Below are 14,361 nucleotides of genomic sequence, written 5' to 3'. Positions count from 1 at the left end.
TGATTTAATAGGAGATGTTTGGAGTAGACTGCTGGCCCATTTGTCCATACATTTCTTAAGACCTGCATCAAGCACCAACAGATACGAATGCTTGTAAAAATTTTCCGTGACAGCTTTCACTTTCATGTCACGATTATGGCATATGTATGGTCTGGATCATTGCAACTCTCACTGCATCCACAGTTGCTTTGGAGAGTCAGAAAGACAGAACAGGCTGTCGCTTTCTCCATGTCTTTCTTCCACCATATACTACATGGAGGAAAAGTTGAGGAAGGAAGAATGTGATCAAAGAAGTACTATAATAGAAGAGAGATGATTATGCTTGGAGGTCATTTCATTTCTGGTCATTTATTTATTTATTATTTTAGAGTTAAACTTGTCAGTATTTGCTGTCTGCCCACTATCCTATATGAAGGATTTCCACACTTCTTTGTACGGTTCTTTGCCTTGAAATTGACCTTTTTTTTCTTTTAAACTTCTTGTCTTTGCCAAGTCTAGGGGTGGCATACTAGGAATATTTGTTGCTCTCTAGTAAGGGGTAGGAATGTTCAGGCCCTTACTGATTTGGCCTTTGGACAGCTTTTGGTCTTCCAATTTATAAAAAATAAAAATGAAAAAAAAAATGTGTGAGCTACACCTGGATAGTGAGGTTTCCCTTGTCACCCTTATGTGCCCCTTATAAATTCTAGAAGGCTAACCCCAAAATGAAAGCATAGTATTTAAACACTGTGAAGGGAAAAAAAAAAAACAAAACAAAACAAAACCAACCCACCTCTGTCCCAACTGAAACCAGGACATTCAGTACTGACAGCTTGTATCGTATTTACTTGTGCATGGTCAAGGAGGATGAGAAAACATTGTTGCTGTTGTACTTGCATTACAAATTGAAGAGGATCTGTCATATTTTCCCCACTCTTTTGTAAGTTTGGTGAATATCCCCAGTAATGTCTAAGAAATGAAACTTGGCTTTAGTCTTTACTTTAAGGGAAAAAGTAGTTGTCTATAACAGTTAACTGTACTTAAACTTGTTTGAAAATATTTATATTTTATGAAATTTCCTATGTTTCGTAATTAAGCAGAGTCATTTAGTTTGGGACATTTTCAGATGGCATTATTTTACTTAGAAAGGTGGCATGAAGCTAAATTGATGCGTGTGATTTGAGTGCCTGTGGACTGCTTTTTTTTATTTGACTGGGGATGATCATCTGGATTTCTTATATATGTTAATTGCATTGCTTATATAAATTGTCACATTTGAAGCTGCTTAACTATTGAACCTGTTCTGTCCGTGAGCTACTAACAATAGGAATATAATAGATTCTTCCACTGAGATTTGAAGATTTATATCGTCAATGAAGAATTAAAGTGCCTCTGTTTAAGTCTACTGAGTGCTCTGGAAGAAAGTATGCAATCTGCTTCTGCTCAGGCACTGACTGTGGTAAACTGAAAGGTTCTGTGGCCTTTTATCAATAGATACTTTTCAATTAAAGGAACATGATGCAAAATACATGTCAGGGTGTTTAGAGGCAATATTTTCTTAATATTTGTGTTAAAAACCAGAACTCTTTGACCAGAATTATTCAGTGGATGAACTTATACCAATAATTTGCAAAGCCAGAGAAGATGTCCTAATTGAAATGATGCCCCAGTGTCTGTGTATAATTCTGACAGCCAATGCTATATGCCCTGAGAGTTTTATTTTATAAGCATGTATAGATGAGTTATTGAAGTTGTTCTCTGAAGACTGTCAGTCTGATAGTGGTATGGTGATGCAGGCATTTGTTCATCTTTTACTGTAAAGCACTAGGCCATCTTCATGCCTGGAAGCTCCATTCTGGTGAGGAAGAGGCTAGGCTGGAACTTGGAAGACTGCTGCTGTCAGGTTGTCTGAAGCTCTCCAGCAATGAATAGGGCTCTGATGGCCTAAAGTAGCAGATCAAGCTGAACAGCAACTTGTTTGGCATGTGCAGCATATATTTTGAATCAGACCACTTTGAATGTTTTGGTAGCATCTAAAGATATAAAATAAAGCCCTGGTGAAGAAATTAGTTGCCTGTAAAATGTGTTGGTTTGCTGTCTAAGTGTTAGGCATGTGTCTTACAGAGTGGAAATCGGGAACCAGAGTTAAGCACTTTCATTCCTTTTGTAAGCATATCAGAAGAAGTATTTCCAAAAATCACCCCCCTGAATTTTGCCTCCTACTTGGGGGTTTGCTTAATACCTACAGAAAATGACCACTGAAAGATTGAATCCAGTCTGCAGGGGTTCAGAAGTGTCGAGAAGAGCAACATTCTGTACTTGTAACCACTGTGGAGTCTCAATTGTGAAACTGCACGCTTGAACTTTTTTCTAATTTTTTAATAAAGAGCAACAGATATTCCAAAGGATTACCTAATTGTTAGGATGTAATGCTGGAGCACGATGAGCTCTGTTTCTCATTCTAGAGTTTAGTGTTTTTTGTTTGTTTGTTTGTTTTTCTCAGCGATGTAATGCAAAATTCGCAGTCATGGAAGCAGTGCTGGGTCTCAAAAACAGTTTATCAAAATGATACAGGTGATACTCTGCTCCCTGAGGCTGTAACTCATTGGTTGTTATATAAAAAAATGTGTTCAGGTTTTAAAATTAAGGCATCTACTGCTATGCTTTGCTTTAGTTGGCATGAGTTAGTAATCAGATTTCTGAGCTCCAGTAGATGGAGACTGTGAGTTAGATGCTCAGCTCAAGGCATTTGTGGACATTTAAGGGTGTGCAGATGAATTCTAGGCACGTTGGGAACTTCCAGATCAAAATACAGTGCTCTGACTAGTAAGTGATCAGTTTGTGAATTAAGATTCAGGCAATCGAGATCTGTTTGTGCCCTGATTTTTAACCTTACACCTATCTGTCCCTCCTCTTGTCTCATCCAACATATGAGCTCACTTTTTCTGTGCTTCACATTGCTGTGCACAAATGGATGAATTAGGGCTTTGAATCCTGGATGGTTCTGTTTTGAAAAGCATCCTTCTTCCAATTTTCCCTATCTCATCACACCAGTCACTGATCATCTCACATACACACAACTAGGAATATTATTCTGACATCTGTTTTGCAGTAAGCATTTAAACATGCAGTTTATTTTGGATTATTGGAGCAGGTTAAACTGAAGGAAGAACACTGAAACAATTTCTTAAATACTGTGCTGGAGGAGACATGGTTATTGTTTGATTATATTTTATCATGGTTTTTGCAGTTCTGTTTGTGTGGTCAGCATAACAGTTCTGTGGTGGCGAGGATGCTGTCACTATGGTTTACACGCTTTCATTATGAACAATTTTTTTTCTTCAAATGTTTCTTTTAACTGATGGGAAATTTTGGGTTTGGCCTTAATTTTGTCATGTTGCTTATCTCTCTTATCCTTTTGAAACCTAGTTTTTATTTCTCTAAAAATGGGTTAAGATTCTGTACTCTTTATTTACTTAATTATTTTCAGTTGTCAAAGTGAAAGTGCTGCTGCTCAAGTATTAGGAAACTTCATAGAAATTTTGTATGTGTATTTTGCAGCTATGGAAACAAGTTGAGAGATTCTAGTTTGAGGTGGGATTACTTTTGTCACTATGCTAATGCAGTCATACCAGTCTCAGTATACTGTGTGCTGTATAAAAAGGTATAAAAAGAACTTTGTGTCCCAAAGAGCTTAGAAACAGATTTTAAAGAGGATTTGGATGTTTGAATGAGACTCATGTAGAATTTAGTCACCTGACTTAATTCATGTTACACAGAAACTGCCTAATGTGGAAGTATCTGAAAATCTGCAGGGGACTCTATTTTAACCGCTGAAGTTCCCTAGGTACTTAAACATCTAATGTGTGTGTGCCCAGAGACACTGAGGCTGTTTTTGCAATCAGCTGTGACTGACTGCTGTTTAGCAGTCAGCTTAGAGACTTTGGGATCATAAACCTAATGTTTTGGCACTTAAAATTCTTTTAAGTATGATATCAGTGCACCTAATAAACACTGATAACAAAGTTCACTGCAGAGCTCTGCAACCCTACCCACTTGCATTTGATGCTGTGTGCAAGAGGTAGAAGGTTCACCTTTTTATGCAGTATTTAAGCAGTGACATCGGTCACTGGTGATCTGGAGAAAGCTGAGAACCTTTAGTAAGAGCTTCAGGAATCTCACATTTGTGGCTTTCCACCAGTATCTAAGCATAGTTATGTTGGAGCACTTTCTGACAAGTGTGCCATTGTGCAACTATTGTACCACTTCTTTGAATCCAGAATCATTTTATGAATCTGCATCTACAAGTAGAATTATGTGGTTTGGTACTTCAAAGTTGGAGATAGATGCTGACCAATAAGAAAGATGTCTTCATGTCTTTTTTTAACCACTTTGTGTGAACTAATTTCTTTGCTTGGTTTCACTTTTTCCCATATACTGGAGAAGCGTAGCTAGTGATTTCCAGTCTGGTGCATTAGAAGCTGGTCTGCATCTAAACTGGACATTATTGTACTGCATTACAAGTATTATAGAAGTATTGGTTGGAACCTACGCAGGTGTCCTAGACCAAATTTCTGCTCACAGACTGTTGCCTATGCTAGATCACATCAGCCATGGTTTTGTCCAGATAAGTCTCCAAAAGTCTCCAGTGGTGGAGACTTGACTGCCTCTTGAGGTAACACGGTTCTCATGGTGGAAAGGCTCTTTGTGATGTCACATCAGAACCTCACTCAAGCTGTGTCCATTTTGTCCTTACCTTTTTGGATGTTAGTCCATGTTTAAATTAACTTTTCTTTATCAAATGTGTATTAGAAAGTTGTATACAAAAGTAATTAGTGCTCTCAATAAATGTGTTATTTCATACTTTTTGTTACATCTTATAGCACGGTTTCAGAAATGTACGTAAATATGCAGTTTTCACTAAATACAAAGTACAGATATAAGTAAATGCTTCTGAGCAAATTACTAAGTAGAAGTTGAACAGTGAGTTTGTCAACATGGAATGTGGTGTCTGCATGGATCAATTAAATAAGTTGCTGTAGTTGTGATTTTCTATAACAATTGCATAACTAAATGGCATGATAATCAACTATATGAATACCTATGCCAAATTATTTTGAAAGATGTATGGAGGGTGTGCAGGGATCTTTCTCGTCTTAATTCAGGATAGGACTGGTTAATGGGAACACGTATGGCTTCTGCAGAAAAATTGCTTATGGTTTTATTCACTCTGAGAAGCACAAGCTCTGGTGAAATGGAGAAGAAATGATAGAGTTACTAAAGAAACATTGATGCATTGCAGCATTTGAAGAAAGTGAAAGTAGGTGAATAATTAAGGACTAAATTCTGAAATGCTGCATAGTAAATATTGCTTGTTCATTCAAGCTGAGTGAACTGCTGTCTAGCAGAGATCTCACAGTTGTGCACCTGCAGTAACAGTGCAAATATTGAGTGTATCACTGCAGTAAAATTAATACACCTACAGAAAATGTGGCTGGATAGATTTCTACAGGAAAGCCCTTTTTTCTCCCCCCTTTGTAATAGTGCCATTTAATTTCTTTATGTTGACAAGTGAGGGAGGACGAACAGGAAAAACACTCTTATGAAATGGAATAGTGTCAACATTGCCTCTTTTATTTTGGATTTTAATAGCATCCTTATTGTACAGCTTGTCACTAGCATTTTCAGCAGAAACAAAAATAATTTTCTTTGTTAACATGGTTTATGATTTTGGGGTGACCTTAAGTGGATACTTTTGTTGCTCTGCACTTTTCCGAGAAGCTGATATACCGTCTGTGTTTGGGATTTGTTGAGAGGATGTAAGGCTCTTCTGTTGTCTTCACTGATATCAAAACCTGTATTTCTTTTATTCCAGCATTAACTAACCTCCATATGCTTTCCATTCTTTATACTGAAATCTTCAAAGCTTTTGCATTGCGGAGGAAACTTCATCTTCCCCCAACCAAATCTTTCACTTTAATTCCTTAATGGCAACAAATATGGCATGATGTGTTTGCTGCTGGTATACTAGAACACGAAACTGCACAGGTAATCTTGAGGCAAAAAGAGGCAGATTTTGTAAGGGAGGTCTCCAAGTTAAAGTGCTACTCCAGTCCATTGATCTGCAGAGAACAAGAGGGCTGTATTTTCCAGTTGGAAATGTGGAAGTCTCAATAAAAACAAAAATTGTATTTGTCTGCATTTTTATGGAATTAAATAAGTTTACTTAATTGTGGAAGCAGCTGGCCACACAAACCACAGCATGTATTGATGCTCCATCGATCTGAAGCATTTATGTTATTGCAAGCATTTGTGTAGGTTACTATGAATAAACATAAATACTGATTTGTATGTGTTGCCCTTCCACTGACACAGAGATATATTACCTTACTTTGGGAGTCTGTACACCCTTCTACTTTGCATAGATGTCTAAAGGAGATGCAGGCCACCCTTCTTTGGAGAGACAGTTTAGAGGAGACAAAAAGGTCTTTGTGCAGTTTTATAGTTTAGTCTGAGTAAGTTGGACACAATTTAGTCTTGGAGATTTAATTCTCTGCACTATGAAGAATCATACTTTCCTAACCAACAACAGAATTGCTTTCTGCTTTTACTGTTTACCTTTCTTTGTTTAATGGACAAAAAAAAATATATTTTTAACTTGCTTTTCCAGTCCTTCTCTTGCTTATTCATTAACTGTCCTCCAGACCTCACAGTTTCTGCACCTTTACTTTGTCCTCTTTTAATAAGAGATACTCCCAAAGAAGTATTGCTTGACTTTTTAATGCTAATCTGGCTTCTGTTTCAATTCATGTTGACTTGGACAATATACCTTGTAAATAGGAATACCAACGGACATGCTGAATATAATCCTCACTTTCTAAGCATAGATTGTTTTCACAGCATTCTTAAAGGGTAAGCTGTCTTACTATCCAAATATCATGGCTGGGAAACTGAGGCTAAAAAAGGCTGTATGAATTACATGAAGTCACACAGGGAATAAATGATAGGCTTAGAAGCCCCAGCTTCTGTTCTGTGTTTGGACTAATGCTGTCTCTCAAGAATACCCTTGATTCCTCCTAGTGTTACATACCCTTCCGTGTCTGTTAAACTTAGCTATTCAAAAGGTAGTTGATTCTCAATTTTCTCACTGTCTGTCCTATTGAAACTAATGGATGCCCAAAGGCAGGCATGAAGTATTGTTACCTTTGACATCCAGTGTGTTTTATGTTTTAAATTATGTGTTAGGCACAATTTTTGGATATTAATTTGGCATGATGAGATGCTTTTCTAATATCAACCCTAGTAAGTGAAGGCCTTGCAGCCAGCCTACTCTTTATTTAAAATTATTCCATTTCAGATGTCCTAATGAGTGCTGCAAGTTGTATAATTCTTTCGTAGTTTTCCCACATTCCCAGGGGGGTGCTGGGGACTGGAGTTTTTTGGTTTTGTTTATTTCAAATCAGGGTGAGCCCAGAAAGAATATCTAGGGGAACTGTTTCTGTGAAACTCCTGCAATTTCAACAACAGCAATTAAAAAATGCATTGCAGTCTACAAATATTAGTGTTAAGATAAGTCTCAATGCCTCTGCTGTTTGCCATTATCTTATAAATATCTTGACTCTGACTTTAGAGTGCTGTTTATGGAATTTAATAAAGCAAATGTAATAATGCTGCCTGTGCTTTAATGCACAATCTCAATTGAGTTGACCAGAAGATAAATAGGAACAGGAATGATAGTGCATTCCTACAGATTGTTTTTAATAAGCTTGTTATTTAGTTGATCAGCCCAGTGCCATACTGCCTCCTGTCCTGCTCTACCAGACAAATTTATTAATGCTTCCCCCCCCAGCCCCCATTTCTCTGGGAACATTGATTCCCTGCAGACATATCTCTATTAAACCTCTAGAAAGTCACAACTTCCAAATTAGATTAAGTAGCAGGAATGGTACTAGAAGAATCAAAGAAAATTGAGTGCGTTATTGAATTCATGCCACATTGTCTCAGGAAGAGATGGGAGTTATGTGTAGTGGTAACTTTTGTCCTTACTGTACTAACAAAGCTGTGGGCATTGCTGTCAAACCTAATTGTCTGCAGCACATCAGGGTAAAATGAATCTTTTCCCATATCAAAACTTGTATCTAGTGAGGTTTTACAAATGAGAAATAAGTTTCCAAAGGAAGCCTTACAATTGATCAAAATCATTTGCCATTATTTGCTGTGCACAACACTACCCGAAAACCTTACTGGCAACAATTTTAAGGAGCAGCTGGCGATGGATAGTAAGCAGACTTTCCTGTCATGCTAGCAGTTGCAAAATGCAGATATTCATTTTAAAACTGCCTATTCCTCATTTTGATCTGACATATTAAAAAGCATATAATTAATGGTTGACATTAGTAATTAACATTAACTTTATGGTGCTTAATATGCCATCGTTCATCCATCAAATAACTGGTATGCATAATGCCTTCGCATAAAGGTTTTAATTACACAAATGATTTTTCAGTTCTCAGTCTCTACCGTTTAAAGTAGTTGTAAATGCATTTTAAAAGATCTGAATTTTTCATTTATTGAATGTAAACATTGGTTTTGTTTCTCCCTAGGAGTGTGCACAAACGTGTAAACCAGGGACTTCGAACAGGGAATGCAGACTCAAATGCTCAGCTCCCATTAGTGGCTAAAGAGCACCACCTTGCTGTCGCTAGTGCTCTCTGGAGAAATTTCTTTCCCTATTTGAAGAGCCAGAGAATGTCACAGATGCCACCTTCCCCTCAGCTTGCTGATACAGCTGCAGGTTAGCACTGCAAGCAGCAGATTTTTTCACTGTGTTCTGGATCACAAACTGTAAAGGATTTTACATTGGGATGTTTCTGTTTCTATGTAGTAACATGCATAATTGCAAAAAGCTAGACTCTATGCTAAATATTTTAATGAGACCAAATAATGTAGTATTGAACTAGATGATAGAATATAACAAGACTGAGAACTCCAAAGGACTTTGAAGCCATACCAGCCTGATGTTTTTTTTTTTTTTCTTCTAGTCACAGATCACGAACATCATTGCAAATGCTATACAGTAACAATGAGAATAACTTATTTCACTGTATCTAGAACTTATATCTTTTTGCAGCTTATCTTAGTTTTGTGTTGACTATTCCTTCCACTATGCATGTGATTCAGTCAGTTTTTGTTATGTATATTTTACAGATGAAGACAGTTTAAAAGGTTGATTAAATGACTGCTGTTTTTCACTGAACCTTTACAGTCATGTCATGGTCATAAAACTGTTTCATAATTCAATTTAATTTTTCATTTTGCTTGCACTGAGGAGTTAGTCGTTAAGACAATATTCCATATGTATGTGTACTCGATGTGCAGCAGGAGAATCAGCATGTCATTGACTAAAAGGAAATCTCATTTTGATCTTTACTGTCAGTAGTTAGCATTGTATTTTGCAGTTACAATTATCTTCTATCCATTTAGCTAAAATACAGAGATTTTAGAAAACTATGTTGTCTTTTTCTCCCCATCATGATATGAGTTAGGTTCAGATAAGCTCAGAAGCACTGATTTGGTAATAGAAACATGAAAAGACCCTTCATTTGATGCAGCTTGGCAGTAGTTAGTAGGTGACTGTAATGAAGGAGGCAGCATGCAGTGGTAGTGGTCTCATGCTGCTGAAACATTTGTAGAAAACAGCAATACAAATCAAAGGAAGAGGTTGTTAGTGTCATAACTTTCATTCATTTCCTACGGTGCTACTTCTTTTTATTTTATATTAACACAGTAAAATAGCAAGAAGAGCAGCCTGTTATAAACTCTGCTTAGAAGTAGTAGAGTGCAGTTGTGACCTGCTCTATATAGATGTATCAGGCACATCTTTACTCTGGATAAGGCAAACCCTTTCCACGCTGTGTGAGCTTCTTGCCTTAGATGTTGCAGCTCAGAGAAGAGATCAGTCATAGCTCTCTTGCTCCCCCTGCCAGGCAAATAGCCTGTGTCTCACATTATCCTTACAGTCTCCCTTTTCTCTATCACCAGTGTTACAGTGGATGTTGCAGAAACAACATGATAATGTGAGAAGGCTAACACAAATTGCTTCCTCACTTAAAGCAGAATGGAGACTCACTCTGACCTCCTTTTTTATTCTGAAGCACATAAGGAAATGTGAAGCCCTTCATACCTTAGGATGGTCCATCCCTTCACCATTAATTACAGCACCCTCATTGTTGATGTTCCTAAAAACTAGCCTTTTTTGTCAAAATCAAAGTGGGCTTCTCAATGCAAGCAGTTCTGTAAATAATTACCTTAATAAGTTATTAAGATATTAATACTTAAGTGGTATTGGAAAATTTGAGAAAGTGAGCTTCTTATTTTGGTGCCCTCCAAAAATAGTTTTCCCAACTTATTTGATGTCACTCACCTCTTATCACATAACTCCTCATCATGTCAGATTACATTAAACATACTTGTTATTTTCAGCATAAAGATGGTACCATAATAACTTTTATGCTGGTAGTGGTGATTATAGATTCCCCAGTAAATCTAGCAGGAATAGCAGAAGGTACTACTCCACTTTCAAGATCTGTAGCTTTTACTAGTTCATCCTTTCTAAATAGGGTTATCTCCTGGAAGTGTACTTATGCATACAAGGGAGACAGTAGTGAAGCTATACTTTCTCTATAGAGATGGCTACATTTTTCCATGCACATAAATGTTGTAATGCTATAATGGAAAGTACTATGGTAATAGTGAGGTGAAAAGTCTTTGGTTATAGCAAATAAGATTGAGCCCACATGCAGCAGCTACAGAAATGAGGGAAAAGAGCTGCTTACCTTTGGAAGGCCTCAGGTAGGCAAGGATCTCCAGCAAAAGACGCCCTTGCCTCCACTGCCAACCCTTAAATGAGGTCTGGGAAGGGGTGGATCCTGGCTCCACACCTTTCGATAATGCTGGTGCATTGCATGCATCTGAGCTCCCCTTGGTTGGCCCTGCCTTCCCACCAGGTGCTCTTTCGCTGTTTCAGGTCGTGACTTTGCATTTCCACTACAATACTATCCATACCTGTAGTTGCCTAGTGCTAATTGAGATTTCTAATACTTCTGAAGATGCACATTATTATTTGTAATTAACTTTAAATGTTTTTTGTTGTGCTTCATTTTTTGTTAAACAGAAAATTACTGATAAATTATTAACATGTACTATGCTTTTCTCTCTTTAAATCAGGTTTTGCACTGTTGGCATTGGATATACCCAGCAAAGCTCTATCAGATCTTCAGCCACAACCTGTTCTATCGATGATGCAGCTGTTTGGATGGGATGATATGGTGTGGCCTCACCTGGTGTCTAGATATCTGAGTCACCTAATTCAAAACAGGTGAAAAATTGCAACTATTTGTTCTTTCAAGTTCTTCCAGTACCTACCTATTCCTTATTCGGACTTGAGAAAATGTTTTTTCAAAATGTTTCATTAAGTTCACTCAGGTTCTGAGAGTCTTTTGAAGTTCTAGATTTCTTGGAAGTATCATATCTTCTTGGACTTTAATGGCATACAGTAGGTGTTAGATGCATTGGTTGGATTTCTTGTTTTTACATATAAGCAGTTTAGGATACTCAAAATACATCAGGGTGATAGGTAAGAATGAGTTTGGCAAAGTGTCAGCCTCCTGACCCAGGTGCACTTTAATTTGAAACTTGGTAAGTTCTAAAATTTCTTCTTAAAAGTAGTGGTCTTATTCTTCTTGTACCATTTACATTTCACAGAAAATCTTAAATCTTATTATAATAAGTTGAAATAGACATTATCAGATAAGTCTGAAGACACTATGTAGTTAATATTAAAATGTCTTGACTTCTTTTAAATGAAGAAGTTCTGCAGGAAGCTGAGGAGGAGGGGTTGAATAGTATTGAAAATATAATGAAAATGATTGTCAGAAAATGCATGCATTAAAACTTTCTTTTTCACAAGCTTGAAACACTTTCTGAACATGTATTAACGTTCATGGAGCTCTGGTTTCTGAGACCTGCTAAATGAATGCTTTAAATTAAATAATGGGGTAAGAAAATTTATCACATTCGTATGTTTTACATACCAATGATGAATTTTCACAGAATTGCTTAGGTGTTGGAAGGAACCTATAAAGCTCAAATAGTCTAACTAGTCCCATTATCTGCTCAAGCAGGGTCAGCTAGAACACATTGCCCAGGACTATATACAGTTAGAATTTTATATAGCTGAGAAATTTTACTTCCCTGAAAAGGCCCACGTAAGCGTAAGATGGATGGTTTGGAGTAGTATTTGTTTTCATGGTGTGTTCTCCTGTTACTGAATCAGGCTTTGGAAGCAGAGGTGAGAGATGAGGGACTAAATGTGTCTTTGTCTCTTCGTTTCACTCTACTTTAAAGTAGAAAAAAAATGTTACTTGTTTTTTGGGGTAAATACTGTACTTAGAAACACAGCATTCAACCTCTAGATTTGCTGTGTTTCTCTTGGATAAGCAATGTAGGGTCAGTGCAAGGTTTCAAATACACATGCTGAATAAAGTAGGAGATGAACACATGCAACCACCTATTTATAATTTAAATCTTTTTCTTAGGAGGTAAGATCGAAGAAAACAGTTCTATGCCTAAACTGGAATTTTTGTACTGTTTAGGTGCTTAGGGCTAAATCCCAGTAAACACTTCAGTGAAATCAGTTACTTTATAGAATGGAATCATTTGAGTTGGAAGGGACCCTTAGAGGTCGCCTAGTCCAACTCCCCTTGTAATGAACAGGGATCTCTTCGTCTACATCAGCTTACTCAGAGTCCTGTCCAGCCTGTCCTGGAATGTCTCCAAGGTAGGAGCATCCACCAGCTCTCTCGGCAAGCTGTTCCAGTGCTTCATTACCTTCTTCGTGGAACAACTTTTTCCTTGTATTCTTATGTATATGTTAAGTATACGTTACTATCCTTATGTAGACTTAAGTATATATTAGCAATATTAAACTCTACATATCATTTTATATATATATCCACAAATATATTGCCACCCTGGCTGGGATAAGAGTAGTTTGGTGGAATTATGGCCTAAGCATTCATGTTTACGTTAGCAAGCAGAGAGCCTGCATATATGACTGATTTCCCCCTGTGGCCCTGCTGCCATAATTTGATCTGAAAATGCAGTTAGCACTGATGGTAGTTAATGTGTGTTTACTACTTGAGCAGTTAGAATACTTGTGCAAGAATCGGGAAGACCGAAGGTGAGTCTTGGACTCCAAAGGAGTTCAAACTTTGACTTCCAAATGCCAGTTTAGGAATGAGAGGCTCTTGCCTCTCCTTCTGTGGAATAAGTGGAAATGTTATGTTCATGGATTCATTTCAAGAAAACCCAACGAAAATACTAATGGTCTTATAGTTCAGTGGTGATGGATATGTCTTCTGCTTACATGTGTGTATGTTCTCTCTCATTTGTTCTCACTCTCATTTTTTCTTTCTGAGTCTGTCTTGCTCCTTTCTTGAAATCTCCCATTGGGAGCATGGGGCATAAAGCCCTTGCACCAAGGCATATATTTTTGCTCTTAACCAAAGGTTCCAATTGCCAAATATCAAGGAGAATTGTCAAAATTGCCCAGCAATGTAGAAATTGGAGTATGTGAGCCTAGAATATGTGCGTTCCTGCTTCATCAGCAAAGCTACTAGGAGCTCATACTTCCTCGTGAAAGAACAACTTTATTTGATAGAATTTAACAATGTATTGTACTCTAAATACTGTCATTTTCTTATATTCTAATAAGGCTTTTTTTTCTTTTTCTTTTTTTTTTTTCTTTTTTGTAGTATGCTTCAAGTACTTCTTTACCTTAGGCAGTTGTAGAGCAAAAGTTATCGAAGTGTCTCAAGTGCTGGAATCTTAAGACTTCATGGTTACTGTGCTGTGATAATTTTCACATCAAACATTCTCAGTTAAAAAGTAAAAAGATTATTTTGTTGCAGATGCTGTTATACACCCTGCAAGCTCAGCCTAGTCTCTTTCAGATGGAAGCTCTGTTTTGCCTATCAGCTACTTCAGTGTTGATAATAAAAGCTCTGATGGGCAAGCTGTGCCCTTGGGAACATGTGCACAAGCTTTGGTATTTCTACTGCAGTCGTGCTTAAAGTTCCTTTCCCAGTCAGTGTTGTGTAGTACATGGTAGTATTAGAACAGATTTAAATTATCTTCAAGCGTGTGCATAAATTCATTGATTTAAAAGAACCACTCATCATGCCTATAGCAGGCAGTTCCTGTTCTTTCCTTTCTGAAGGAGTGGGAACATATTTCTCTCCAGCTTCAGGAAGATGCCTCAGTGGCCTACCTGCAAGGAAGAAACAGAAACAAGGATGAGTCTGCAGCAGAGAGTGTTTTTGT

The 14,361-nt window shown here is 37.3% G+C and overlaps 1 protein-coding gene across 2 annotated transcripts in view; it reads left to right on the top strand.

The window, feature by feature from the left end:
* Positions 1-14,361, top strand: part of MMS22L (MMS22 like, DNA repair protein) — an 86,204-nt gene that overhangs the window by 53,625 nt on the left and 18,218 nt on the right. For both annotated transcript variants that reach the window (XM_042826186.1, XM_042826176.1), the window contains 2 exons: positions 8,583-8,773; positions 11,206-11,356. In XM_042826186.1, coding sequence (XP_042682120.1) covers positions 8,583-8,773; positions 11,206-11,356 — 342 coding nt within the window. The remainder of the gene's footprint in view (positions 1-8,582; positions 8,774-11,205; positions 11,357-14,361) is intronic.

The sequence above is a fragment of the Centrocercus urophasianus genome, unplaced genomic scaffold, assembly GCF_019232065.1.
Source record: "Centrocercus urophasianus isolate 14NV4802_14NV808 unplaced genomic scaffold, USGS_Curo_1.0 seq_10, whole genome shotgun sequence".
Taxonomy (NCBI): domain Eukaryota; kingdom Metazoa; phylum Chordata; class Aves; order Galliformes; family Phasianidae; genus Centrocercus; species Centrocercus urophasianus.
This window is presented reverse-complemented; position numbering and strand designations above follow the sequence as displayed.